At 41.4% G+C, this 27,030-nt stretch overlaps 1 protein-coding gene across 1 annotated transcript; it reads right to left on the bottom strand.

Moving 5' to 3' along the window:
- LOC141001645 (transcriptional enhancer factor TEF-1-like) lies at window positions 1-26,520 on the bottom strand. The gene is made up of 11 exons (XM_073472792.1): window positions 26,188-26,520; window positions 19,255-19,319; window positions 17,244-17,306; window positions 13,164-13,295; window positions 12,863-12,912; window positions 10,060-10,121; window positions 8,046-8,173; window positions 6,320-6,493; window positions 3,143-3,283; window positions 2,898-3,050; window positions 1-2,778 (listed from the first exon to the last, which is right to left on the bottom strand). The coding sequence occupies exons 1-11, from the start codon at window positions 26,390-26,392 to the stop codon at window positions 2,665-2,667; spliced, it is 1,287 nt and encodes a 428-aa protein (XP_073328893.1). The 5' UTR covers window positions 26,393-26,520; the 3' UTR covers window positions 1-2,664.
- Between the last annotated feature and the right edge of the window lie 510 nt (window positions 26,521-27,030).

Raw genomic sequence — 27,030 nt, 5'->3', positions numbered from 1 at the left:
ACTAAAAATCTTACATATTTCACCTTTAGCACGTTTATGTTGTTTGTTTAATGTATACAAAAAACAAAGCGTTAAAACAGTTAGTCTTAGCAGTCTTTTTGCTAAGCTAATAAAGCTAACAGTCTCATTGCCAAGCCCTAGTACACCTACACATGAGTGGTCTCAATCTTATCATCTTACTATTGGCAAGAAGTAAGTAATTTACCCAAAATGTCAAACTATTTCTAATCTTCCTCCTCCTGTATGAACATGTTCCCACCAGATTTGAATAAAATTCTGTCATCCTTACAGGCCCAGATCTTTTTCAAAGATTTTTACACAACAGGGATATAAAGAAACTCAAATTAGTAACAAGTCCAAGTGGCATTTTAGAAAACAGATACCAAACAAGACCAAGTGCGCGAGCTGTTCCAACATGAATCTGTCACACATACATGTAATACACAAATGCAGATACATGTAAATGTAAACAAGAATGTGTCTCATTAACATCCTGCAGGATATAAAAACAGTGAAGATTCTTTAGGGTGGTTCAGTGCTGCCTGTCTACAAATTACAACAAGAAACAGCCATTCAATATGGAATTTGATAATTGGCCCTCAGACATCAAAAACTTGAGCATGTGACATCTAATTAGGCATTCTTTATATTCAGTAAAAATGCCTCTCTATACACCATCCACAACACCAAATCATCAGGACTTACATGAAACAGATTAGAAATGTCTACTGCGGTTCCCGACCAAAGGCACTTCATGCTGCGGAGCATGACACAGACGAACCACCAGTCACCTGCTGCAGTACTCTTCATCATCAGTTTTTTGGTTTTTGATTATAAATTACTTTAATTCTGACATTATATCATCTAATTTTAAGGAACCAGTCCAGGACAGATTAAAGGGTACTGTGTCCTTGACAATTTTTACATCTTGTACAGATAAAAACGAGCACTGAGCGAGCTGTCCTGACATGGAAAACTCTCAAAATGCAAAACAGGTGCCAAGGCTTCAGGGCAATTTTCAATTGAAATATAACATTTCAGGCTTGAACAAATGTGTCAGTATGGACATGTTAAAGCTCAGGTTAGCTGGTGCAGGAATACTGAACTAAGCTAAGTTTAATTTGCAGTGAAACCTGATCAGAAGAATCATGGGTCTGTTTGACGTTTCCTTCACTCCATGAATGACGTATAGTTTAAAGACTCACAGTGCTTCCCAATGGACTGACCTCAATATATTTGACATTATAAGTTATAATCCTTAAGATTTCCATTTAATTAAACCCTGTTGGCAACAGCCATTCAATACATTTAAATTTAAATTCTATTGGTGGTGGGGTCCGCCATTCCCATGCTGGATTCAAACTGCCTCACAGGACACATTCCCTGTATGTGATCCAGCATTATTATTTGTAATTTCAATGTTTCCTATCTCCGATGGCTGTGTCACAGCTGTATTAAGCTGCTGCTAATGCTAGCCCAGCATTTCCTGACACGGCTGCTTCACTTTAAAAGCATTCAATTGACGAAAACTCGGAGTGGCTTTTATTGTGAAGCAATCCCAGGAAGCATAATGTATTTGTCAGCAGGGTTAACGCTGACAGCGATCACCAAATCAGCCACGACTGAGATCTTAAGGATTATAGCTTTAACATGCTTATTTATTTATTCAATCTTGATAAAGAGTCACTTGTTGCACAAAAAGGTACCTGAATTGTTGAATTTCACTTATACTTTCTTATTAACATAAATTTTAGATAGTGTCCCTGGAATTAAAATATAGTCTATATGCTACTATCGATAAACAATTTCCCAAAGTTTAGAAGCTATTCTTTTTTTTTTTTTAAAAGAAAACATACAAAAAGGTAAAAATGTGATTTCTTTTCTTTGGGACAAACCTCTTTTTTGTGCAAGAATACAGCTCACACAATTTGCAGTGGCTATCTGTACAAAACCACCTCTATACTGTACTATATGATAATGCAGTAGTGTCATTTCCTTCTCTGGTTATTGATGATACACAGGGTCTGACCTCCAGTGTCCGTCAGCATCTCGGCAGATAACACACACACATACTTTTGTCACAGGGGGAGAAAACTGTGAGATTGTTGTTTTTCTTCCTGAGTTGACTTTCCCAGAAACACATGACAGAAATACCACCTTCATTTCCATCATCGGAACAGCAAAATAACACATTTACTGGGAGAAGAAGGACGAGACCAATTAGCAGGAGTCAAGATGCCTCCTGGTGATATCAGAGTCAGGATGTTTCCCGGGAAAACCACCCAGGTCAGTTCTCATGTGTTTCTATGGCTGCACTGCCACTGTGCTACATACAGCTAATGAGCATCTGATAGTCAGGTCAGAGTTAATATTTATTTGTTGGTGAGGATTCTGCAGCGTACGGATTCATATCTGATGTTAATTAAAATGACCCAATTATTGCTGTGATGTGTTGTGAGCAGCAGTGGAAAGGCAGCCATGTTGTTCCTCACTAGAGTCGAGTCGTTTGGCTGAAAGACACTTTTCTGTTTTTAGACATTTCCTCTCCAATGTCACCATTAATTAACAAGCAAAGGCCATATGTGTGTGTGTGTGTGTGTGTGTGTGTGTGTGTGTGTGTGTGTGTGTGTGTGTGTGTGTTGCTTAAGTGTACAAGTGTATGTGTTATTCCTTGACGAGTCGATAGATGTGATGCTGTGCTCCGTGCTCACTGTTGGACACCTCGAACACACACGCCATACACAGCAAGGTCTCCTGAGTGTCTCTGTTGCTCACAACCTGGACACAAAGGGAGGATAAAAAGGGAAATGTTAAATATGTATATAAATAAAAAAAGGAAACACAATAATTTATTTACCCACACACAAAGAGACCGCCACACTGACTGCTGTCCTCACCAGCAGAATAGTGAAGTTCTCCAGCACACTGTTCATCATGTATTTCTCAGGCAGGTGTTTGAGCTTGTGGATGAAGTTGATCATGTATTCACACATCGGAGAGCGATTGATTCTGTAGACGAAGCGGCCATTTTCAAACCTCGCGTACTCCGTCTGACAAAGGCAGAGATAGAAATCAGTCATCACACAACACCCATCACTTTCTGTGAGACAGAGGACCTTCAACAACATGAACGCGTCCTCACCTCCACCTTCTCGACCACCTGCTTGCCGAAGGAGCAGACCTTGGTGGAGCAGGTGATGGTCATGTTCTCTGAGCTCTCGTATTGGCTGGTGACGCCGTAGAAGGCCGCGGGGTCGTCCTGCATGTTATGATTCAGGTCCGCCTGACAAACACAGGGCAAGAACACCATTAATGTTAGCATGAATGTCTCTGATCAAAAGCCAACAAGCGAATCATCTGCATTCTCACAAACATGAGAACAAACATGAAAAGGGAAGCTGTCCACTCCCTGTCAGCAAAGCTAGCCAACAGCGCCCTCTGCTGGTAGCTCAGTCACTGAACTATGACATCTGCTCACACTGCTCTGTAGCATCTGGCACAGACTGACTGGATCTCTGTATTACACAACTAGAACTGATGTCAAACATCATCTACCAGTCAAAAATACATCTGTCAAGTTTTTAGAGTAAAGAGTAAAAGAAAAAGCTCTTCTTCAGTGTGAATATTTTGTGTCTTTACTCCTCTATGACAGTAAACTAAATATCTTTGGGTTGTGGACAAAGCAAGACATTTCAGGATGTCATCTTGGTCTTTGGGAAACACCGATCGACAATTTTCACCATTTTATGAAAATGTATAGACCAAACAATTAATTGATTGATTCGAGAAAATGATCAACAATCAAAATAATCTTTGGTTACAGTCTTACATGAAATAAAGGTAGAGGCCGCCATTGCCCACTCTAAGTGACAGATTTAAGCATGAACTCATATCTTTTATTTTATTGGTCTACAAAAACACATTTCACTCACACCTTCAGGCTGTTTGATAGTTAATGTGCACATAGTTTTGATTTGGAGGTGAACGGATAGAGCTACTTTCAGCTGGAGAAAGAGTCCCTATGAACACTTTCAGAGAGGTCTGTGGATGATCAAAGCACGGATACTGATTCTAGAAAATATTCTTAATCTGTGTCTCCATATTGTAATTTTGGTATCTTTGAATACTTTTGAATCTCTAAACTTTAAAACAAACAATGCTTGGCTGCACAGCATGAGGTTGTACTGACTGACAGAATGGTAGACAGCTGCTTGTGACAAATTGTGTAAAATATTTTTATACCGCCAACAGATTTCTGTTCCTCTTTACTGTACAGGGGGGAAGCCCAGATCTCACAGATCTGACCTATAAAATGGCTGGATTCTAATCCAAACCACTATTAAGTATATAAATAGTGAGATACTAATCTACCTTATAAAATATTGGAAGACTTCAGAAAAAACGATTGTTGTGTAAGTTTGTGTCAGTGAAGTTGTTTAATCAGAGCAGTGAGAACATGCTGCACCTTCATTACAGACCGACACAAGTCCACAAGAGTTTGTACTACTTGTAATGAGTTCTCCGAGGAGAACTGTGTGTCAGGGCTGAAAACACACACACACACACACGCGCGCGCGCGCGCGTGCGCGCGCGCACACACAATATGCTAAGTCACCAACTTGCACACGCACATGCACACACACGAATATCAAACTGTGCTCTATTAAAGCAGCAGATTATCAGAAACACGCTCCATTGTGGTAGATCAGAGAGCTTTTTAATTAAATTCAGAGGGGAGGCTCCTGACATGGCAAGCACACACACACACACACACACACATACACACACACACACACACACACCCCTCTCTTTCTTTGTTTTCATGCTACAATCACAGCTCATCACTTCTACATTTATTGGTCTGCAGGGTTCTTGTGCTCCTGCACGATCAGACTGTCGACAGCCTCACTGCTCCGTTCAGATTCATCTTGTTCAGCGCTTTTAATAATTAACTTTTGGTTAAACCACGCCCCCAAACAGGTATTCTCCAATCAAAGCTTCGCAACCGTCAAGCTTTGAATTTCTCTGCATGCTGGAGTTGTATCTAGTGCAGTGTGGTGGCTTCTTCTTTTACACTTTCCAAAACTAAACACACAAGAGTGAAGGTGGAATGGATTTGGATAATGGATAACAGTGGATGTGTCAGCTGTAACGACAGTTATCTGCAGCTGTTAGCATGTCCAGCTGGCTTACTTACTGCCTACAATAGTGACTTAAAGGTGCAATATGTAAGACTTTTACTTTAAAATATTCAAAAATGAACTACAATGATCAAACAGAATGTGAAGGAATGACAGTTTTGACTTTATCTAGGTCTATGTATTGTGTAGCAGAGATATCTGCTGAAGTTGGCATGCTAACCAGATAGCAATCGTTACCTGAGATAGTGTTACATTCAGTAACAACACACTGCAAAGTCCTCATCAAAGTGAAAGATACTGTTTAAAAATACCATCAGTAAAGAATAACTCGCTAAGCTAACTTTTACTTGCTTGTCAGGGATGTAAATTCAGCAGCCCAACAGTGTAGTGTAATACTGTTCTTACGTTTCTTTCTTAGTATATTTGCTGCAATACAAGAACAGTTCCTTTATTTCCATTTCTTACATGGATCATTAACTGGCAAGGTGCTAACTGACTTCATGGGACATGTAGCTTTAGCCTTTTAGCATGATATGATCAAAGTAGTCATCAAGTTCCATTTTGAGACAAAGGGAAGTTGAAGGACGTGTTCAATTTGAGCCAGGATTGAAGTCACAGATCAGTGTGGAAGATGAAACTAAAATCTGACTTGTCACAAGTCTGAAATTATACTCTTGAAACTATCGGACAGCAGAACAGATGAAAAGTCACTAATCAAAAGAAATGATTGAATGTGTGTTGCGTTCTGTTGCTAGGAGTTTTGAAAGTCCTTTGGTATAGTGCAGCTTTGAGAAAGAAAAGTAACGTGGTGCACACACACACACACACACACACACACACACTTAGAGAAAGAGCAACCTGTGAGTCAGGAGGTGAGCAGGTGTTCAAACAAAGCGACTGTGCTTTCATCAACCCACCACCTCCATATCCCAGGTGGAAAGACAGAACACACACATACAAACAGGCACACGCACACACATGCACCTGTAAGTACAGACAAAGGCATGGCACTGGGTGGAAAAATACAGGAAATAAAGCGAGTACATGCTGACCTTGTTCGCTGATGGCCATGAAAATTTCAAAAACAGACTTAAGGACAAAAATGCCAAAGTATGAAATAGTTTAACAATCTAAACTCGAAAAAAAACAAAAACAGAAAGTAGTATTTATCTGCTCACCCAGAACTTGATCAGGTAGAAAGCGTTTTGCGGGCCCTTGGCGAACAGCTCCTTGAGGCCGCCTTTCTTCTCGGGGAATTTGTCGTAGATCTGCCTGATGTCCACACACTCCAGCAGGGGGTCGCTGTAGCTCGGGCTGCTCTGGCTGATGTGCACAAACATGTGCTTGTTGTACTGCGGGGAGGGAAACGGCTGAATCAGGCGAGGATGGAGGCAGAGAAAGTATAGACACCCTGAGTGAAACAGGAGCTAGTCAAAGACCGACAGAAACAACACAGTGTTTTCTGTGGATTTGTATTCAGAGGGGCCCTTTCCTGAACCACCTTCTGTGCTGTATTTATAATATATATATTCAATCAGATGTTTCTTACATCGTGAGTTTTGGCCCTCCTAAACAGATGGGCTCCTTTCCACAGGACAAGAAACCAAAGCAGTCAAGAGACCGCACAGAAATTAAAGTTGACAACGCTAGATCAATAAAGGGACTATGGAGCAATGTTTTATAAGCAATTCCATGTTTGATGTGTATCAAGAGGTCTACTGGCACACGCAGAGGTGCTCAAATCTGTGCCCATCAGCATGCTGGGTAAATTGATTCCAAAAAAGTTGGGACTCAAAAATAGACTGTGAAACAAAACTAAAAAAAACACCCAGCTTTAGGACTGCACAATCAAATCACACTCTTAACATAGCAGTGATGAACCAGTGTATTGGTAAGATTGTGATTTGATTGTGCAGTTTTTACATTATTGAAAACATTGAAGTTATTAATGTCTTTAAATGTGCTCTATGTAAGAATTTCAAACATTAAGAAAATAACTAAAATTGTTCACTGAATGTGAAGAAATAACAGGTTTGATCAAAAATGATTATGTCAAAATGTCTACAGTGCTGTAGACATTATATTCAATTTCTGTTAATAAATCCTACACACTGGATCTCTGCATAAGCCAAAGGTACAGTGGTTTCTACCTAATCATTAGGTTGAATAAAACACTACTGTAATGATGTATTACTGAATATGAGCTAAACTGGGTTTTTTGTGTAAACCCACTTCTCTTTATTCTACCTGATTTTCTTCACTAAGATAAAATCATTTGTGATTCAGTGGATTTAAACTAATCGTGTGTAAGACAGTGTTGATTAATCACAACTCAACCGTTCAGCCCTACCTACTCAGGTTGTACAATCATTTCTGAATTCTCCTTCAACAACTGTAGTCTCCTTTGTCTTTGTCTACCATTGAAGCCAAATAATACATTTTCTACAGTGAAATGTTTTGACCTATGAGGCCCACATTTACAGCGATGTAAAATTATGCAGGAAACGTAACATCTTTTGACAAGAGGGTCTATTTCAAAGTCAACAGAGAACAGTTCGAGGTTTTTACTGTCTAAACAGAAAGCAACAAGATGAATGCCAGCTGTCTGTGTGCCCGAGGTAGAAAAATGACAGTGTGTCCACAGTGTGGCAGGATGATAGATAGACTGAGCAGACAGAGAGATAGAGCTTTACAAAGGTTATTCATACTAGGATACACACAAAGGGCTTTAACGCTGTTCTGTGCTGTGGGGTTATCTGTCATCTCTGTTTATGGGACAATGGGGAGTGCTTATTGTAGACTGGTGCCCTCTCTCTGTGTGTGTGTGTGTGTGTGTGTGTGTGTGTGTGTGTGTGTGTGTGTGTGTGTGTGTGTGTGTGTGTGTGTGTGTGTGTGTCTACTCACTGCCTCCTGGTCTCTCTGTGTCTCCAGGAAAGATGAAAACTCCACCAGTCGTAGTTTGGTGGTGCCGATGGAGCGACCCTGCCACGCTGGCTCTCTGTGTGTTTGGGCTGCAGTTGGTGGCTCGTAGCCTAGACAACACACACGGACAGTTTGACCTCACTTCATACCACAGTCATGTTATTTAACAGGGTCAGCAGTAACGCCAACATCATCCTTAGATAAAAACATGTAAAAATGTATGTCATTACTGCAGTCTCGTGGACAAAGCCTGACTGAGGCGAGGCTGCAGCCATGAAAAGCGTTTGGCAAAGGCAGGAGTAAAGGTGTAACAATGATGAGGACCCAGTAAAATCTCTTGGGTGCTGACTCAAAGCTCATACACTCCATTAGTGCCATTGTAACCATCAGCTGCCATCCCCATATTGAATATTGACAACCCTGCATAGACCTCAGGGAGCTGCGAAAAACTCATTGTGAAATATCAACAATACACCAGAGTCAAATAAATAAATTAATAAATTCCTTAAAAGTAGCCATTGTTGACCAGTGTTAATACTACAGCTGGTGTTTTACAAACTCCCTGAATGGGGATGAAGCTGCGGTCATGATAACCTGAGAGCAGGTGATGCTAGGAGACTCACCGTCTGGAAAACATCATACTGTGTGGCCTGTGAATGCTGACACACACGTTTTTTCCCTACACAGTCTTGGTAATTGACTGATTAACAATCTAAGCAGTCTGTCCGTTTACAACATTCAACATTTAGGGCAGACCCAGCCTGCTATTAAGTTCATATTCCACCCAAAGTGAAAGACAGTTAGCCATGCCTATTAGCATAAGCACATATTCCCACTAGAATCAGCTAACTAGCTTTCAGCTGGATTAGATTTCTACACATTTCCACACCTGCTGAGTCATCAGCAGCTGCTCACTCAAACACAGCGGGGCTCAAGAGTCCAGTTGTGGTAATGGCAGCTCCGTACATTAGCCAGTGATTCAAATCACCACCTGTGTGTCTGATGGAAGTTAGCTACAATTATAAACTGTTTGTGGTTCTGACGAACTAATAACAGCACAGACATCGTTGGACAAAAACAACATTTCTCATGCACAGGAGAGCACTAATGCAGGGTAAACTTACAACACCAAGCAACACCTACAACATAAATAGGGAGAGTGGGATATCTTGTCACAGGTAAGCTGTCACACTGGCTGTATCTCCAACACCAGAGGGCGCTATCTTGAAAATCTGACAGCTGCGTCTGCCATATATGTTCTGAAGTCATTCTGCTCTTGACATGCAGTTTATGAATTGAGAATTATTTTCAGATTTTTTAACCATAAACGTGAAAAAAAAAAAACCTAGTATGTTCAATTATGTTAGCCAGCGAGCTTGTGGTATAGCTAGCATCGGGGGCAAATCATCACAGGTAACAAGTTTACATATTTAATGCAATAACCAATGCAGCAAATGGTTTGACTGAGTTTGAATGATGAGTCATAGTTAGGATGAATTATTTGCTTTTAGTAATCTGTTTTTAAATGTATTTATTTTCAGCTTGACAGTTTAGCTGCTGATAGGACAACTTGTCATAAATACAAACTCTTTAACATACTTAAACATTTATAACTCTATAGTAAACAATACAATTTAAAGTTTACACATTTGTTTGAATGTGAAAGCAAAAAGTGTGACAAGATGTCCAACTCGTGTCCCCACTAATTTCTTTGTGAACAAGTATTTTAATATCAGTTCAACTTGAATGTTTTTAGAGTAAATACTGTAAGAAGTTACACCAAGTTCTTAATTAAAAGTGATATCAAAAAAGTCAGATCAACACCATTTTTCTCTTTTTGACCTCTTCACAGGACAAACCTCAGGGTGCACTGGAGACCCGGGCGTGCAGACTAAGTGAAAACCTCCCTGTAGAGAGACAGCGGCCTGAATGGCAGGAGAGAAGACTGCCTGTTCACTTCACAGAAAGGAGATAATTGTACCGGGGTCCCACTCACCTGAGATTGTGGTGGTCCCTGCTGTCTGCACAGAGTAGGCTTGCTGAGAAAACGGCTTGATACTGAAAGAAGTGGAGACACAGACAGACAGAAATTAACAAGGGTGAAAGAAGAAGAGGCACAGTATGACCAACCAGTCACATTGCACCTACATTACACTGAGATGAATTCTGTTCTGTGTCTTGTATGAACATTAGCAGGAGCACAGATGTCAAGAGCATCTCTGAGTTCAGTTACAGCAACAGCAGCCCCATTATCATCATCATCATCATCACATGACAATGAACCGGGCTTGAAATTGAAGCACGATGATCCTCACTAGGCTTGAGAACTAGTGTAATATATGGAAACAGCAGGAGAGCAGCACTCTACATATGGCTTTTATGACAGACAATAAAGTCAGTCAGTGTTTTGGCAAGATGAGAAGAAACAGCCATCAACCATGTGAGTCAGCCAAACTCGCTCCAATGGTTTCTTAAACATCAGCTGAGAACTCAAGTCTGAAGGAGTACATTGTGAGGTTTATGAACGAGTGACTTGGGAGAAATATTTGGATATTTTAATCTACTGCAAGAAAGAAAACATCCTCAACAAGTTCTGTTGGAAACTTTACATGTACAGTAGGTACAGGTGAGCATAATCTGAATCGTCGGTCGTCAGTGCGGAACATCTTCTAATGCCGGGATCAGACTGTGTCGGGTGAGGTGATCGTCATTACTGAACTGGCCAAGAAACATGAGCAGAAAACTGGCCAGTCATAGCCAGCTAGAAGCAGTCCACTGGTCTAGTACTGTACCCTATAACACGGCTGGACTCATTAGGACAGTTTGAAAACAAATGATCAACATTGATACAGCAGATGCAGAGATGTTTTATTCCATACATTCTTCTGCCTTTTTAAAACCTGGTGCTACATCAGGGGTCAACCGATTTTTGGGTGTATTTTTCTGGGCCGATAATGATTATTCGTAACTAAGGAGACTGATAACAGATCATCAGAGCTGCTATACATTTGCAGTAAAAATTAAAATCTTAGTGTCAAAATTTAGAATAACCCGTAAATGTAACTAAATAAAGTACAATTTTGAGGTACTTGAGTATTTCCATTTCCTGCTACTTAATATTTCCGCTCCACTAAATGTATTTGATAACTTTAGTAACTAGTCTTAGCAGAATCAGATTATTCAGTGTTGATAGACTATCACATGTGACGTGTAACTAACCAGACAGTGTTGTGAGCGGGACATTGCATTGAAACCACAGAGTGGTGACTACAGACAGAGGAAAGATGCTACATCAGAGCCAAATGTGGAGCCATTTTTAAATTCATTTCTTTTATCTGCTATCAGACACAAAAAACACTGAAACTGATAATCGGAAAAAACTGAATATCAGCGATTATCTGATAATCGGCCAGACCAATAATTGGTCTACCCCTAGCCTACATTACCCACAATGCAACTGAGCCACTGAGTCGCATCACTGGAGGCCATTGATCAGATTACATGCAGCTTCCTCTGGAGGCACAAACAACCGTGTTAAATTGGTGGAGTTACCCTTTAAGGCCGACCTCACTTATATATGATGACACACTGTTAACCTGGAACATCATCACTACATGAAGAAGGACTTTTTTCTTCCTTCTTGCTGTAGAGTATATGAGTGAAGTACAGCTGTGTTTGGCCCCGTTTCCTCTTCTGTGAGGTAATTAAGAAACTGCTGCTCATCCTCTGAGACAACGACAACACCGCCTTCTTCTGACTCTACTTTTGACTAACTCTTACATTCTTTATATAGCAAATTCTCTATCTGATGAAGCTGCTTTTCTATATCTCATTTATTGATCTTCTGATGGTGTGATCACTTTTGATCTGCCTGATTCTGCTTTCGGTACAACTGATCCAGATCCTGCAAAGTGTGTTAGAATCCATGCACTGCCCTCTTATACCCCTTTTCTACTGGTCAGAAATCCCACTTAAACCTGCTGAGATCGGGATTTTTTATGCAATGGGAATGTGTAAACTCTGCATATGCACCCGGGTCTATTGACCCTGCAGTAGAAACAGGTTTTTATCACGCCGGGTGAAGACGCTAGATTACGCCGCGCGAAGTGATGAGACGTTATCAACATCCGGTGGTGGCACGTAAATAAGGAAGGAATTTGGAATTTTATTCAAGGACATTTTATTACTGGACACAGAGCCCCGGTCATCCCTATGAAAGCTGCTCAGAGGTGTTTTAAAGCCAAAAAAGTTTGATTTCCCGGCTGTGAAAATACCTGGATCGCAGACCAAGGTGGCTAACTTCCGGTTTAGCGCCCGGCTAACTTGATGATGGATAAAATCATTTAATCTAGACTTTTCAAATGTGCCACTGACACTTTCATTTAATCTCGGAATCCTCTTTACATACTCTTTATGTGACAATATAAGAGATTTTCTATGTGTTCTCAGACTTTTAGACCCAAGTGTATGTATGCAGAGTGTTGCAGGTCTGACGTCATGCAGTCTGACCTCAGAGTTAAGATGCTGGGCTTTAATAGGACAGTTATCAACAGTGACTGAAATGTTTTCTTTACATACGTGTGGTATATAAAAACAAGAGAAATCAAAAAGATCACTAGCTCTCTCTGTTGCTTCCAGAAGAGGTAGAATAGCTCACCCTTAAATAAATAAGAGTAAAATCTAGTTTACTGACACAACCAGCCCCATACTAAACAATAAAGGTCAAAGCAGCCACATAAATCAAAGCAGAAAATCAGTAACTACATTAGATATGAGTGTATAAGGTGAGTGTGACTTACTCTTCTGCGGTAGAGCTGGACTGTCCTCCAGGAATCATCCCCTGCCACAGCTGAAAAGAAACAGAAACACACACATACACACACATGCGTTAATACACTGGACCGGTGTGTGATGTTATGTGTGTACCAGGACTTCAAACTGAGCATATGTGGCCACCGGGTTGTACAAAAATTTGCTTCATGTCCTTGTGTTTCCTGGATTTATTTGAAGTGTGTGTGTGTGTGTGTGTGTGTGTGTGTGTGTGTGTGTGTGTGTGTGTGTGTGTGTGTGTGTGTGTGTGTGTGTGTGTGTGTGTGTTACCTGCGCGCTGCCGGGGAAGCTGCTCCGTACTAGTCCAGGCAGGAGCTTGCTGTGTATGGCGGTGGCTGAAACGATCTGCGCCGAGGACATGGTGGAGATGCTCTGGAGAGCCTTCTCCTTGGCATTCTGGTCCTGCACAGCAACAAACACACACATTCTCATCTTCATCACCTTCAGGTCCTACACCGCCTAATTATCAGCCACCACGACACTTCATTCAGTAATGAAAGGCAGGAAATTCCCGAAATTCTACAGAATGACTGAAGAGACTTGAGATTTAAAATCCAAGTGAGACGACAGCCCTGAAGGGTGAAAATCATAAAGGTTGTCACACAAATTAAATACAGCAATTTGAGTAAACTTCTCAATATGAAAGGGCTCATTTTCCTCCAGTACAACACTGTGAAAAGTAGCAAAACACTTAGAAATTAATGTTTTTCTTTGTATATTTTAGCAGGACTTGCTCCACAGACAATAAAACACTAATTAAAATAGCTGGAGGAAATTTTAGTGAATACAGTTCAGGGAATAAAACAGGAGACTAAACTATTCATAACAGTTTCAATGGTTTTGACAGGCAAAGCAGAGGTAAGGCTCTGTCAGCTTTAATATTTAACCTTTCAGACCTTTCTAATAATCTGCCTCCCAGTGATGTTGCAGAGGGATTAGGAAATATACCTTTCCCTGTGCATGTGTAGTTTGGGTGTGGTGGTCTGGCTTGCAGCCCTGGGGGGGAAGTCATGGCAACAGCAGCGGCGAGCGGAGCGCACAAAAGCATGCAGCCAAGCTAAACGTGCTTTACAAAACAAAGTGAACATCACTGGTCGGGGCCGCTGCCTCGGGGCAAGATTTACAGGAAGTCTGAACATGTGGGCTCATTTGTAACATCTAAACTGAAAGCAACATGAAACTCAGAGCAGAAAACAGCTGAATGAAATGGAATTAGAGGCGCTGCGATAGCTGCAGGATCACTAATTGGCAGCTTCACTCAAGTTAATTGGCACTGAGTGAAATCTCTCCTCCTAGGGGAGGTAATAACATTAGTAGAGGTAGTGAGATGGGAATCTTGCTGGATTTTCATATTAAATACCAGAGACCATATGGGTTTTATAACATCCTTGACACTGAACTCATTTCTTTGAAAGGACCAACCCTTGATTTTAGCAGGAAACAGCGGTGAAAGCTCTTACATCAGACTGTAACCCTGCACAATTTTGATTTGCTACTGGCAAATCCATGTTAGATAGTGCTGAGGAAATCCATTCATAATAAAATTATTTATTAATACATTTTTCTGGGTAATCTATTAATTGTATTGTAGGTATTTAATCAAAGATAAGGCGGCCAGTAAAGTGTCAGTCCTCTCAGCCTGGAGCCCCATTTGTTTGAGAGAGTTTGGTTTTGTTAGGTGAATATTTTGTGAGTGAGATCAATTCATTATTGATGCTGGCAGTTTCATTGGATTTGATAACAATAAGAAGCGTCATCAGACTTCTACATATCTTAGCCAAAAAATGCCAAATATTTCCCAGTTTCAGCCTCTCAGATGTAAAGATTTGCTGCTTTCCTCTGTTTCGTATCATTGGAAGAGGATTATCGTGAGGTTTTAGAGTGTAACCTTGGGCTGTGGGAAATTGAATCGAACAAGAACATGGTCGGGTCCTTTGGATAGAAAGCGCTTTATTGCTCCTGATGAGCAGGTCTGCCATCAGCGTGTGTGTGAATGTGTGTGTGAATGTGTGTGTGAATGGGTGAACGTGGCGTGTGTTGTTAAGCACTTTGAGGGGCTGGTAGACGAGGAAAAAATACTCCACGGCACGACTCACAATTAAAATATTAATTACGTGCAGATAATAAAAAGCTGTGATTAATATTGCCTTTCGAGCTGTCAACACCTGCAATATATCACCATATATCAGGTGCATTCTTTTTCATTAAGTTACAGATTAATCCAATATCAACATGCCTGAACATAACATCCTTCAGACCTGTGGGTAATTTAGATAGAGACTGAATGTAGAGTTTACAATTTGTCATGTTAAACAACAATATATTTATCTAAATAAGTTGTTTCATGATACATTTTTATTCAGCTACATTGCACTGTTTTAATCCAATTTAACTATTTCCCAATCTCATAACTGGAGCCTGACCGATGCATCAGTTGGCTGATATGATTGGCCGATATTGGACGGATATATCGGTGTATATGTCATCCAGTATGGGAAGTGAACATTTTTAAAGAGATTATTGTGCAGTAAAAGATGCTTGGGGTCATTTATGGTTATTAAATTCAAGTAAGGTTTACCGCACTGATATCATTCCAGACAAAATGTCATTGTTAAATTGTGAAATATCCTGCCATGTCTTTGTCACAGGTGTTTGATGACCACATCTGAGGGATCATTGCAAAAAAATGAGTGAATATCAGCTGATATCACAATTTTTACTTTAATGTCTGTATCAAGTATCAATCGAGCTCTACCCATAACAGTGTTATAATAAGATTGAACAGGGCTCGAGGGTGTGCCTGTTGTAGTTGCACCTGCACCCAAAAATATGTCGACTTTACATTTTTAATTGGTCCCACTGCTGCGGATGAAATTAAACAGTTTTTTTTAATCAGATGAGAAATATCTTCATTGACTGAGGAAAATAAGGTCCAAGAACACTGTTTGAAGCTAGAAAGGTGGCAGGGTCCGCCACATAAAAACAAAGCAAAACAGTATAAACTGTGTTGTCCTTTAAGGTCAGTTTGTTTATTCAGTCATGAAAACAAAGAGAGTTTGTTCATTAAGTTTGTTTAGGCAGAAAAAAACATCAGTCAATGAAGATCTTTGTCTTCCGATTAAAAATTCTTCCCCAAAACTACAGAGTGCACCTTTACAGGATAACTCAATTTCATACTGTTTTACTTTGACCGACCTTATTTTCCTCTGAGAACAGCTTGTTTATTCAGTACTGGAAAAAATAAATATTTCTCAGTTTGTATTACTACCTCATTGACATTTCATCATAGTGCCCCTTTAACAATCGAGGTTATGTATGTTATGTTAATGAAGAAAAATATATATTTTTATATATATTTTTTTTTATTTTTGATGATGTGTTCAGAAATTGAAATGTATTATTGGGTGCTTCTGAATTATATGCTAGTGCACCTAAGTGGAAAAAGTAAGTCACACCAGAGCAACCAGTGTAACAAGTTAGTCTGGAGCCTTGCTGAATAAATACATTAAATAAATACTTTTAAAGCAAAACATTATATTCAGATATACTGTATCATCATCAACATTTTGACACACTGTATGTTAGAAAAAACTTTACTATCAATTCTAATGAACCAGCTGTCATTTATTTTATGACAGCAAACATCAATTCAGCCCTCGCTTTGTCGCCATTCAGAATTGCGACCGCTCCTCTCGGAAAACAAGCGCTCCTTTGTCGCTTTACATGAAGTTAATTACAACCAACAGTGAGAAAGGCAAAGAAAGAGGGAGAGAGGGAGGAGGAGACACGGAGGGGAAGAGATTAATAGACTGAAAGGAGGGTGGAGAGAGTGTAAGAAGAGGGAGGGAAGAGGAGAGGAACAAATGAATGAATGTATGGATATAAGAGAATGACAGGAAGGGGGAGGGGGGTGAAAACCTTAACAGGCTTAATTAGACACCTAGGATACTGCAGTCATTGTGACAGGCATCCGTCCAGGCCCAGTGAAAAGTTCAAAAGCGAGGGACTAACACTGAATTCAGAGTGCTTTTGTGCAGTACAGGGAGTAAAATGATTACTGTTGTCTGTGAAGGCTTCAGGACGGACACATTTTCTTCATTCATTAAGGTGAAAATCTGTTATTCAAACGGCAGTCTTATAGATTTTAATGCTGGTAATTGCTATAGTGATTTTACACTTAATTTCCCAGAGATCACATCTTCACCAGTGTGCTGAATACTGTGACGTCTTTTTCCTTGAACTTTCTGTTAAAGCTCAATTCTGTTAATGCCATCTTTTTCTGCCTTTTCATCCATAATGGCCATCAGTGTTTATCCTCCCTAATCAGCTGCAAACACTTGTGGTCCTTACCTTTAGTTTAGATTGAAACTCCCTGGATTTTCTTCTGGCTAAGACCTGGATGTGACTGGATACCTGGAGGAGAGGAGAGGAGAAGGAGGAGGAGGGGGGAGGAGGAGAAGAGGAGGAGAGGAGAGGAGAGGAGAGGAGAGGAGAGGAGAGGAGAGGAGAGGAGAGGAGAGGAGAGGAGAGGAGAGGGAGAAGGAGAGGAGAGGAGAGGAGAGGAGAGGAGAGGAGAGGAGAGGAGAGGAGAGGAGAGGGAGAAGGAAAGGAGGAGGAGAGGAGAGGAGAGGAGAGAGGAGAGGAGAGGAGAGGAGAGGAGAAGAGAAGAGAAGAGAAGAGAAGAGAGAGGAGAGGAGAGGAGAGGAGAGGAGAGAGGAGAGGAGAGGAGAGGAGAAGGAGAAGGAGAAGGAGGAGGAGAAGGAGGAGGAGAGGAGAGGGTAAGAGGAAGGGGGTTGGAGGGTAGAAAAGAGAGGTGGAAGGACCAAACAGTGAGTTGCCATGGTTATGAAAGGACTACTGGGTATACACACACACACACACACACGCACAAATGCACGCTCAAACACATACACGCGCGCACTTCTCCCCTGACAACAGTGAATAGACTGATCTATGCACATCTTTTGAGAGAGCAAGGAGACACCTGGGAACACAGGCCAGGAACTAAGATACTATGATGACACCACACACAGGTGGTGTCGCTGTATGTTCTGTCGAGAGATCGAAATTATTGTAATTCTCCATTCTTGAAGGAACAAAAATGAAAATTCTGCCATTATCTACTCAGCACCATGCCGTTGCAAAGTGGGGTGAAGTTTAGTGGTCTACAAAACATGGAGAGCCAAATTGATTTGAAAAGACGTAATTTAAACCCTCAACGTGCGGTCCAGCTCTTGCACACACTTCAGACAAGGTTCCACGCTAACACTTTTAGCTGCTTAGCTACTTGTAGATAATGTCTTTTCAAATCAATTTGAGATCTCAGGGGCTTAGAGACTTGGATAACGCCAGACAAGCTGTATGGAGCTATTTTAATTTTTTATTTATTTATTTTTTCATGTTGTTTTTTTATGTTTTGAAGCAGGTCCTCATCTACTGCAGTTGTTTAGGAGAACGCTGTGACGCTGTTTTGCTGTGACGCTCCAGAAATGTTGTTTTTGGACTGAAACTTCACTTGACTTTCCATCAGCATGGGGGTAAGTGGATAATGACGGAATTTTCATTTTTGGGTGAATGCTTCCTTTAATGAAACATACTACTGAAAAGCATCCATCACATTTCCAGTTGACTTCTGCTGTGTATCAGTCACACATGTCCACACCCGCCTAACATCACAATTGTCAAAACAACCACAGCAATCATGTGAGTTTACCTTAAAGACGGTGACCCTTAACCACAAGAGCTGACTGTTAAAACATTTCCAACACTAATAATTTGCAACTTTAGAAAGCCTATATAATTCTGAGTCCTTTACAATGTTTTCTTTGTTAATAAAGGGGAATTATGTAGTTTAGGAGAAGAAATTCAAACTCAGAATTTTAACCTTAACAATATTAATGAGGTAATAATGCAAACTCAGACATATTTATTTTCCCATAACTGAATAAACAAGCTGTTCTCAGAGGAAAATAAGGTCCCAGAACACTTTATGGTCAGTTCGTTTATGCAGTTTATTCAGTCATGAAAACAAAGAGTTTGTTTATTTATTTTGTTTAGGCAGAAAAAAAATGATTAAAATTTCTTCCCCAAAGCTACATAGTGAACCTTTAAATAACACCACCATTCCTTTATTTCTCCAAATGAAGAAAACTGACCCTTTAATTCTTGCAAAGTGCAGCTACAACTTGTTTTTATTCTTTGCCCAAACTTAACCATCGAGCATGACAGTTCAGTTTTTCAAGTCTTTTTTTTAAATCACCACAGTTAGCACCGTTTCCCTCATTATGTCTGTATAATGTGATATGCTGTGATACATACGGCAGACAGTGTGATTGGATTTGATGCACACTCCCATTATTACCTGTTTCCTCGTCCGCGTCTTGCCTGTTCGGAGCTTGATATATCTGGCTATCAGCTCATTTCGACCTGGAAGGAAAAGACACACAACATATAAATGAAACATGCATGTGGTTTTCTCTCCAGTGCGCACAAACACACATACACACACACACACACACACACACACGAACCCCATTTGAACTATCTTTCTTCCTCACAGACAATCACAAGCAGAAATCATATGACCCTGACAAACAACTTAGTGCCTGATTTAGCACTGTTGACCCAGCGACCCTGTGACGTGCATTTTCACAGAGTAGTGCTGTAATCACCGATACCCCTGTTGAGCCCTCCACACACACACACACACACACACGCACACACGCACACAAAATCACACACGCCATGGCCCTGAATACACATGACCCAACAATACAGGCATTCATGCAGACCGGCCGTCCCCTGATTAAAGGAACCAGCAGGCCAGCTGTACCCATGCTTACGTGTGTGCACGTACGCGCACGCACACAGACACACGCTTACAATGCTGAATAATTCAGCCCATTCAATGGGGAGCACAGCAAACTCAGCATGACCTGGCTAGTATAGATTAGTGAGGGAGAGGGAGACGGAGGGAGAAAAGAGGGAGAAAACAGAGTTACATCCACAAAACCTGAGACAGAGAAGTGTGTGTGCGTGTGTGTGTGCGTGTGTGTGTGTATCCATATACACGATGGTTGATCGATGCATGCCTGGTCAGTATTGCACTCCAGCAGCCTCCAAAGTCTGACCAGGTTTATAACGTTAGACTCCTCACAAGACAAAGAGGACTGTGAAGTGTTAAATATTTAATGCAATTATGTCATTTGACTGTTATTTTATTTGCTAACAAGCATATTTGTGGCTGCATGGCTTAGTTTGGTTTGTCTCCTGGCCTGTTTTTCTGTTGCGACCAAGTGGAAAACCAAAGTCAGGCCAGCTGGCCAACTGATGGTCAAGATCAGCACAAAGCCAAACCTCTACACACTACCCAAATGGCTCGCAACAATAGCCCTAACTAACTAGCAGATGGTGTGTGTGCATGTGTGCGTGTGTGTGTGTGTGTGTGTGTGTGTGTGTGTGTGTGTGTGTGTGTGTGTGTGTGTGTGTGTGTGTGTGTGTGTTCTGACCAATCCCACTCTCGCTGAGATAGGGAGCTTAGACCGATAACATCTACAGCTCCACATGCAGGTGTTTTCCTTCTAGCAGTCAAAAGCTGTGACTGACGACAGCACCCACGCAAACACACACACACACACGCATGTATATACATGCGTGAGTGCCAACACACACACATACAGAAAAGACACGCACACACACACACAATCACGCGCACAGTGAGTCCTGGCTGCGGAGGCTGACATCTGACTCCAGAGGGGCCAGCTGGTCTTTCTAGGAGGCTTAACGGTGAATTATCATCCTTCACTAACCCTGCGGCACACATCCCTCGCTCCCGCCCTCCCTATTTCTCAAAAACTCTACAGCGCGCACACACACACACACACACATACACACACACACACACCCCGCTCCATCCATCCATCCTCTGTTCTGGCTGTTCCCTTTCTCCCCTCCTCTGTCCCTCTTGTCGTGAATGGGCTTCCCTTCTGCTCCCTCCCTCCCACCCTCTTCCTCTCTCTCTCCACTTGCCCAGTGAAAGACTTCAAGGCCAAAGTCAGATGGCCATTAACCGTGACGAACAGAAGCAACCCCCCCCCCCCCCCACACCCCACACACCCCCAACCCACTCCTCTATCTCCAGGCTGAAGCCAGTCTGTGAGCGAGCAGACGCACTCGAAAAACAGAATAAACACACAAGTTTGGCGATAAGGGACTATCCAGGAAAGATTTGCGAACATGAAAGATGATCCATGAAAAAGAAAGGAACAAGAGGAAGAATGGGGATAATAAAATCCCAAAAACGATAATAAATAAATGTGAATATGAAGTCCAGATGAGGTGATGAGAGGATGAAATCACAAATCACATAAAAAGTGATTGAAATACTTTCCACAAGGCAGCAACCATGTCAACACCACACTGGAAACAAAATATCTACTGACCTGTGAGAGAGTAAGCAATCTATTCAAGTCTGCAGCTTCCTCTACTTTTCTTCCCTTGTCTTCTAAAGAAGCATCAGTGCTGTAGTTAACTGACCCCATGCTCAGTTAGCTGAGTGATTAAGAGCGTCAGCTGCTTTACAGAATAGCTCGAGAACGCTTTCAGAGTAAGTTCAAAGCCCTGCTGACCGCGCTCGCTAACAAGGCTGCAGTGGAGTGGTGTATTGTTGTGTACCCTGGGAAGACTTCAGAGACCACAGGGGCCAAACTCTGGCCCAGGGCCAGGCTGCACTATCGCAGAGCAGGAGTTCTGCTCGTTACGACATCCACAGGACACTAGGAGTGTACCTCTCCAGTTCAAGTTCACCTGTCAATCACACAGCTTCAGCAACGAGACGCCTTTTGCAGATTTTGTCCTTTCTCTAAGTCATGTCAGTTCAGATACAACAGCTCAGTGCTCCCGCTGACCACGCGGTTAATCTTTAATTTATTACAAACAGTGCCAATTCCTTTAAAAAGTAACTAAACACTGGACATTTTTCGGCTGCCAGGTGATGTCACCTGCAGAGAGCAACACCTAACACCAAAGATAAGCCAGCAGCAGTTTGCAGTTACAATGGCTGCTTTATTAACTGCTTTCAAAGGAACTGAGGGAGGAAAACGTGTAGTTTCAAATGTGATGCCTCGCTATATCAACGTGTGATAAAGAAACAGATTCTGAACAGATTCTTCTAATGATCACTTTCTTAACATGTACCCACTGTGACAATATTGTTCTATCCTTTGTTATCATTGTTCATTTTCAATGGCGTGCTAGGGGCAATTGTATGGTAGCATCAAAATCGCTATTTTTAAAACACTAAGAAGACTCAACACAACATGAAACTTTGCTCGTAGCATCACCAGGGTCTCTACACATGAACACGAGCATTGAGAACATTGTGAAAATGAGTTTGACCCGGAAACGAAACTACGGTGAATCTTAAAAGTGGCTTTTTCGTCGTAATTATGCTTTTACATGAAGGTTTGACTCAAACACATTCACAAAAAAAGCCTAGGTTGCATTTTGGCGACTGTTTCACTTTAACAGCTCAATGCAGTGAGAGAAGTTTGGATAAAAACACTTCTAAACAGATCAACAGAAAAAAAGTGTATCTGGCCAGATGTTTTGAAGCAAACTATATACTTTAGACTTCTATTTCTGGTTCTTGATCAGTCAGTGTCAAAGAGTATTGAGGCCCAACACTAAAATAACATGTCTGGAGCATTGCCACAGTAGTGTAAAGTTAGAAAATCAGGTTAATATAATAGTATTATGTTAAGTTGTGTACTGATTTAGCACTGCACTCCTTTGTCGGATCAAAGTTAATACAACAGAGATATTGTCTATTTTATTCCGTCCTTGTCAAAATCTGGCGCCTATATTACCCACAATGCAAATCAGCCACTAACAGTTCAGAGTGACAACACTCAAGGCAACGTGTTTGTGCAGCTCCCTCTGAAGCGACAAAAGACTATAAAACTTCTCACACCTGCAGCAGTACTCTCCAAAGACCTGTTAAGACGCTTGGAGAATCACGTCCATGTTAACCTAAGAGAATTGGTTCTTTCTGCATCAGTTCCTTTGAAATGAGACTCATTTTGAGCTGAGTAACAAATTCAAGGAGACCTTTCCCCCCAGTGAAGGATGTGATGCAACACCTCCAGTTAGAAGGAATTCAATTTCAATCTTCATTCAATGGGAATATAGCCTTGTGTTATAAATCTGACACGAGGGATCAACTAATTTAATAAGACTGTACTGAAGATGTCTGGGAGATATTTGTAGTCTGGGTCACTGCCACAGCCTACGCTTTCTTCATTGCCATTCACAGTATGTTGTAGCCTTCTGCAATCCATCTGTTTGGAACATGTCCCTGAGCCACAGCCTAAGAGACACAGAAGGTTCAATACCAACTAAATGACTTTCATATAGTCCATATGACGTTTCTGTAGGAGACAAAGCCACAGGCCATTATACTGTACCTCTGCTGTACCTGTGCCAAGGATAATAGAGCTATTATTATTCACCATTTCATTCCCCTTTTGTGTGCATCCATTTATGATTTCATGAGGTTATCCCTGCACTTTTCCACATTTTCTTCTCTTCTTTTCTATTTCAGTCCATTTCCCTGCAGCCAGAGGAAGTATTGTTAGAACCCCATAGGTCTCCTACTTATCAGATATTACCCTTTTCTTTTCTGGAGGTATACTCTCCTGCCACTCCTTTTACATTTAATGTAATGTAATGCTGAAGGAATCTGTAAATGCACCATTAATGACAACGGCGTGAGGTTTGAATAGCTTAGAATATAATGCCAAGTTTTCAGAGTAACCTCAAGGTTGTGTGCACACAGTATGTTGCCTTTGCACAAGGGGAAAAACATCATTGTGCTTCTCTTTTGCAAAAGAATGAAACAGCATGCATAAATAAAAATGTGAGCGTGTCCTCTCCTGTGTGCAGGGCCAAAAATAAACACGGACTGGATGCCGTTTCTTAATTCTAGTTTGCACAGATGTTCTTGTTACTATCAAAACCCCCCGGCCTCTATGCCAAACACTGCTCTTCCTTCTCGCCATTTCGCCTTTTGAAAAGAGACACCATCTCGCTCAATGAGGTCACAGTGATAAACCTGTCAATAACTTGGACACTAAGTCAACAAGGTAAACAAACAGCGCTGAACAGGCCGCCGAGGCAGAGAACACAGTGAGTCTGATTGATTGGCGACTGATCAATAACGCAGGGCTTCAACGGGAGTGTTAGTATCAGGGTGCCTTCTGCAAGGTCAGCATTTCAGGTTTTTTTATTTTCTTTTCCTGTTTCAACATGACAAGGCCTCAGTGCACATGGAGAGGTTGCATTTATTGATTGTTTTCTTAGGTACTTGAGGGCTGTAGAAACACAAAACTGACATACTATCCCATTGCCTGTTTACACACCCACCAGACACGGACCGATGTGAGCATTCATTTGACTTGGTCCAATATCCACTCTGTTTTTGTCAGGGAAAACCTGTCTTCTTGGTAGTTGAATGGCCCATTATGTTCAGAAGATAGTGGTTAATTTCGTCTGCCAGCTGTTGGTGCTAGAGTAGTGTACAGTGGCTTTATCACAGTTTTCTTGCTGAGAACAGCTTGAAATAAGGATGATGATGAAGATGTTAAAATGTTCAACAGACCTGTGGGGAAGTTTTTGTGGTTTTGTCTCAACAAGTACCACGTCTGAAGTGGGTACATGAGCTCAACCACGCCACAAGAGGGTAAATAACATTTATTCAAATCACTTTGGGATCTCAGGGTCTCAGGGTTTGGATAAGGCCGAATGAGCTCTATGGAGCCATTTTAGTTTGTTTTTTTTATGTTTTAAAACAAGTGCCCGGCTGTTTCAGTTGTTTAGGAGAAAGCTACAAGACTGTTTTGCTGTGAAGCTCCAGAAATGTTTTGTCTTTGAAACACAGAGGGAAGTGTAGATACTGTATTTTCATATTTATTAACTATTCCTGTAATATAAAGAAATGATTGGTGCAGCTTTAAAGGTGCAATATGTAAGATTTTTTGATGCAAACATTAACAAAAATAACTAAAATCATCCATAGAATGTGAGGTAGTGACAGTTTCAACTTTGTGACGTCTATGTGTTATGTTGAAGAGATATCTACTGAAGTTAGCATGCTAGCCACCTAGCCCTGGTCTATCCCGGTCCAAAGCTCCCGTGCTAGAGGTATAAACACCAACACTCCCTCGATGCCCCAAGCTCACCGTCTGGACCACTAGCTGCACGGCTAACTCAGCTAACTAGCTAACGGCAGCTTCAGCTTGCAGCACTTAGCCGTTACTCTGGTGATATGCTGCCCCCTATTTGTTTTGAGCATTAATTCAACAGGTGGCCAATTCTTACATATTGCACCTTTAAAGAGACTACATACTTTTTTCATCAATTCACGGTTCCCGGGGCAAGAAAATGTGTAAGGAAAAATAAACGTTTAAATATCTTGGATTTAATTTAATACTCAGAAGCTTAAACCTCAAGTACTATCATAAAGAAATCAGTAGAGTGCACTCTGCAAACAGAGAGAGAGAAAAGAAAAAAACAACAGAGTGAAAGAGAGAGGGAGGGAGGCGCAGCTGGTGGCAGCCAGAGGACCATCTGTTCATCACTCTATTAGTTCACACACACACACACACACACACACACACACTCTCTCTCTCTCTTCCTCAGCGTCACGCTCATTCTCAGACATGTACAAATACACATGATGCACCTATAGCACACCTCTGTTTCCTCTCTTTTACAGATCGTGTTATTTCCTGAGTCTGTGACACTGGAGGCCCTGTGAGACGGCCCTCACGCACAGCCCTCTATCCTGTAATTCTCACAGTCTGACACACCACGGCGAACGCTTCAACAGCTCGGCCAATCACCGCATGTGTTTATAACACTGTGCAGAGATGTCACATTCTAGCACACCGTGTGAATTAGTGTTGAACAATCAAAATTATCTACGCTCTTTAAATACGGTCCATCATCAATCCCCCGCTATGCGATTTAAAATCATCCTCCTTCTGTACGAATGATTAGTGAGCAGAGGTGTAGAAACAATCTCACACATCACACAGCTCATCCTTTAATTAATCATTATCGATCAATAGAAAATTAATAAACAGCTATTTTGATCTGTCATTATAGCATAAACAAAGAATCTGAAGATTCATCTTGAAATTGGACATTTTCTAGATTTTTTACAAAGCAAGGCTTCCCTCTTGTCAGTGATTCATACAGTTTACACCCAGCTTCTTTCCATCCCCCGATCACTCACCATACATCTTTCCTTCATCTGACAGTATAATCTTCCTCCTTCCACAGGGCGGGTAGATGGCCAGGGCCTCCTGGAAGCTCTGCTCGATGTCAGGGCTCCAGACCCCCTCAGGGTCCCCGTCCATGGTCTTATCTCCTCCTGAGTCACTAAGTCTGTCCATGTCCTCGCCTGCACTCTCACTGCCGCTCCAGCTACTGCGCTCCATACTGGCAGCTAACCTCAACTAGCAGACGTGAACTCAGGGCTAATGCCAGTGGTTTGATGCTAAGTAGGTGGTAAAAAGCTAATGGCAAACTTAAGCTTAAATGTTAATACCAATGGCAATAATTAACTCCCAGCGGGCACACCCAGCTGTGGACAACTACAGACTGAATGCAAATGCTAGCTGCTGCTTCCACAATGGTTATCCCAATGTTAGCTGCCAATAATAACAGTTGCAGGTAGAGTGTTGACAGCGCAGCAAGCTGGTCCACAATCCAACATCAGGCAGCAGGAACCCTGAAATTGGGAGAAAAAAACAAGACAAAAAAAGGATTGTATTAGTTACCATTAAACTTGTTCACAGCAACTTTACATTAGTGGTTCATATATTAAATCTATATCACATGGATCCCTGCATACTGAAGTGCAAACATTTTACACGTTAACATAGTGTGAATCACAAGTAAAAGCATTCGACCATCAGATGATGTTACATGCTTTGTATCACCACAGTGTTGGTGGTATATGCAGCTGAACAATGTTAAACTGTCAACTACAGATTATCTTCTGCATTTCTGTACGCCCGTATCAACAGACACAAAGACTATAGTCGGCTCATGAGAGAGAGAAACGTCAGAACTA

Source organism: Pagrus major, chromosome 8 (assembly GCF_040436345.1).
Source record: "Pagrus major chromosome 8, Pma_NU_1.0".
NCBI lineage: Eukaryota > Metazoa > Chordata > Actinopteri > Spariformes > Sparidae > Pagrus > Pagrus major.
The sequence above is the reverse complement of the archived record's forward strand: the minus strand, read 5'-3'. Positions and strand labels throughout refer to the sequence as shown.

What these genes read in the sequence shown, in the direction of transcription:
- LOC141001645 (XM_073472792.1), bottom strand. Translation starts at nt 26,392, where the DNA reads ATGGAGCGCAGTAGCTGGAGCGGCAGTGAGAGTGCAGGCGAGGACATG. An exon ending in AGGGACCACCACAATCTCAG is followed by an intron (nt 8,174 to 10,059) that starts GTGAGTGGGACC and finishes TGTGTTGTCTAG; the next exon opens with GCTACGAGCCACCAACTGCA. An exon ending in CACAGAGAGACCAGGAGGCA is followed by an intron (nt 6,494 to 8,045) that starts GTGAGTAGACAC and finishes CCCTCCCCGCAG; the next exon opens with TACAACAAGCACATGTTTGT.